The following is a 2,604-nucleotide window of genomic DNA, read 5'->3' on the forward strand; positions in this document are numbered from 1 at the left end:
TTCAGTCAACTTTGCTCAAACTGCAGTTACAACAAACAGTGGAATAGCCAGCCCATTGTTGGAAGTACACCTACAGGAAATCTTCTTCTGTCTGCTGCAACGTATTTCACTGGTAATTCATTCATCCAGATAGAAAAGGTATTTATATAACTATTCATACCACATTACATAGGAAATTATATGTTTGTATTAGTAGATATCAAAATATTTAAAATTAATAACATTAATAATAATAATAGTTTTATGTTTTATGTAATACTTTCCGATTTTTGTATTTGCAGGTTTTCCGTGCCATGAATCTCCAGGTTTTTCAATATGACACATTCAGGAGACATGCAAGGAATTTGTTGGAACCGGCTATTGTCCACAAGTGGAAAACAGACCAAGCGAATATGCTTTTGGAGTTGCAGAAGAATGATAAAATTGCAATTGCTGGACACCAGGTGAGACCAGAATTTCATAAATTGCCTCAACAAAACATATTCAAGCATACTACTTAGATATTTATGTTTTTCAATGTTCCCATCTTTGTTCTTTTTCTATAGGACTTTTGTCATATCTAGAAAAATTTTATACTCCTTAGAGCAATGAAGTTGGAGGAAGCTATCACATGGAGAAGGAGGGCCTGAAGCGTTCCCTAGATCTTCTGGATTCAAATGGTCTGATGGTGGACTACATTGTGACTGACCGACATCCACAAATCCAAAAGTTTTTGAGAGAACGCAGCATTACACAATACTATGATGTGTGGCATTTTGAAAAAGGTAAAAATTAATTTTTGGTGTGTTTCTAAACAAGTCTATATTACGGACACAATTCTTTGCGTCAAACAATACTTTATAAAAGTTTAACATAGCTTTTGATTTCTTAACAACTTTATTTTTATCAGGTTTGTCAAAGCGACTATCCCTTCTGGCAGAACAAAAGGGCTGTGAGGTTTTAAAGAAATGGTTGCGCAGTATTAGAAATCATGTTTATTGGTGCGCAACATCTTCACCTTCTGGACCTGAGAAGGTGGCCAAGTGGAACTCCTTGATAAACCATCTTCAAAATGTGCATGTCCATGACGACCCTACATTTTCCAAATGTAAACATCCGGACCAAGAGTCTAGCAATTCAACGAAATGGTTTACACCAGGTATGTTTTTGTCTTTATTTAGTAAATATTACTTTTGAACTTGTCTAATTAGTCTAATACATAAAAAAATCACTAATTCACTAAAACGCATCCAGATGGAATATCTGTGTTCTAATAATATTCTGTTTGTTTACTGTATAGTTTGATCGTTGAGATAATAAAAATTATTCTTTCTGTTGTTACCCAAGGGTCAATGGTTCTACATAAAGTAGAAAAAATTTTAGTCAATAAGAGAGTCCTCAAGGATGTCGGGAAGCTAAGCCATCACCATCAAACATCATCAGTGGAGGCCTTCCATAGCCTGATTCTTCGATTTGCACCCAAAAATGTGGTCTTCCCATTTATTGGAATGCTGTGCAGGTATTTAAAGTATTCTATTAATTGTGTAAAATAAACTAGTATTTACATTTACAATAAATGTATTGCTTGATATGTATTTACAGATTGTACCTTGCAACCATGCATTATAATGAAAATGCAGACCGTGAGCAAGCTGTAACAAAAGCAGGAGAGGCAAAGTTCAAGGTTGTGTTCCCAAAATCTAAGAGAGGGGAATGCATCGCAAGGCCAGTAAAAACACAAGCGACATACTGTAAGCAGTAACATTTTTATTTCAAATATATTAATTAAATAAATGTACAAACTGTATGAAGCTGTAAAATAAATGATCAAACACAAAAGATTTACTGTCATATCTTTACAGTTTATGTGGATGACCTGATCAGGCTTGTGTTTGACGAGGTGCTTGAGGACTCAGCTCCATTTGTTGAAAAGCTGAAGGAAATCCCGATTCCATTGGACCTGGCATCACAATTCGAGAGGCCTTCTAAGGAGGATGTGATTGAACGCCATCTCACGCGCTTCAGTGTAGGGGTGGTCGGAAGCCGACATACCGACCAGCCTGATCGGGAAACTCCAAGCGGATCCTGAGAACAACACACGATGGGATGACAACCCTATTGTGTCGTCCTAGATAGCCCCAACACCAGCTGACAAAGCTTCGATACGCTGTGTATCTGTAACCTCTGTAAGCATTAAAATGGACAATTATTCAGAGGAGAACAATATAGGATATAGTATAGTATATTATAATTACTAAAGCATGTTTATTTGTATATTTTTACAATTTTAATATATTGCAATAAAAAACTTTTGGCTGAGTCACATGTTTTTTCCAAGATACATATTTTGGGTACTTTGTTACTATAATGCTACTTTAGTGTTATTAGTTAAAAATGTAGTAAAACTTGTTAACACTTACTCCTCTAGGGTTCTGCGCCTCAAAGGCCCATAGTCTGTACTATAAATGTTGTGGATGTTCTGCAGTGTGTAGGGATTAAGACAGTTTGGTTCAAAACCTGGATGATGAATCATGCAGGAAGGAGGTCCTGGAACCTGTTGCATTCTCCTTACAACCTAATAAGTAATTATATAGCACTTATATGTAAGCAGTGTTTTATGATAAA

At 35.8% G+C, this 2,604-nt stretch overlaps 1 protein-coding gene across 1 annotated transcript; it reads left to right on the plus strand.

Moving 5' to 3' along the window:
* The first annotated feature begins 610 nt into the window (after positions 1–610).
* Positions 611–2,282, plus strand: LOC135737424 (uncharacterized). Its single transcript, XM_065255243.1, has 5 exons — positions 611–764; positions 890–1,138; positions 1,327–1,498; positions 1,582–1,730; positions 1,842–2,282. Exons 1-5 carry the CDS (start codon positions 611–613, stop codon positions 2,066–2,068), a joined length of 951 nt encoding a protein of 316 aa, XP_065111315.1. The 3' UTR covers positions 2,069–2,282.
* The last annotated feature ends 322 nt before the right edge of the window (positions 2,283–2,604 follow it).

This window comes from Paramisgurnus dabryanus, chromosome 17, assembly GCF_030506205.2.
Source record: "Paramisgurnus dabryanus chromosome 17, PD_genome_1.1, whole genome shotgun sequence".
In the NCBI taxonomy this organism is placed as follows: Eukaryota; Metazoa; Chordata; class Actinopteri; order Cypriniformes; family Cobitidae; genus Paramisgurnus; species Paramisgurnus dabryanus.

Excerpts from the sequence above, each read along its gene's own strand:
- LOC135737424 (XM_065255243.1), top strand. The coding sequence starts at position 611 with ATGGAGAAGGAGGGCCTGAAGCGTTCCCTAGATCTTCTGGATTCAAAT. Across the intron at positions 1,499-1,581 it reads TTTATTGGAATGCTGTGCAG|ATTGTACCTTGCAACCATGC; the intron begins GTATTTAAAGTA and ends ATGTATTTACAG. Across the intron at positions 1,731-1,841 it reads AAAAACACAAGCGACATACT|TTTATGTGGATGACCTGATC; the intron begins GTAAGCAGTAAC and ends ATATCTTTACAG.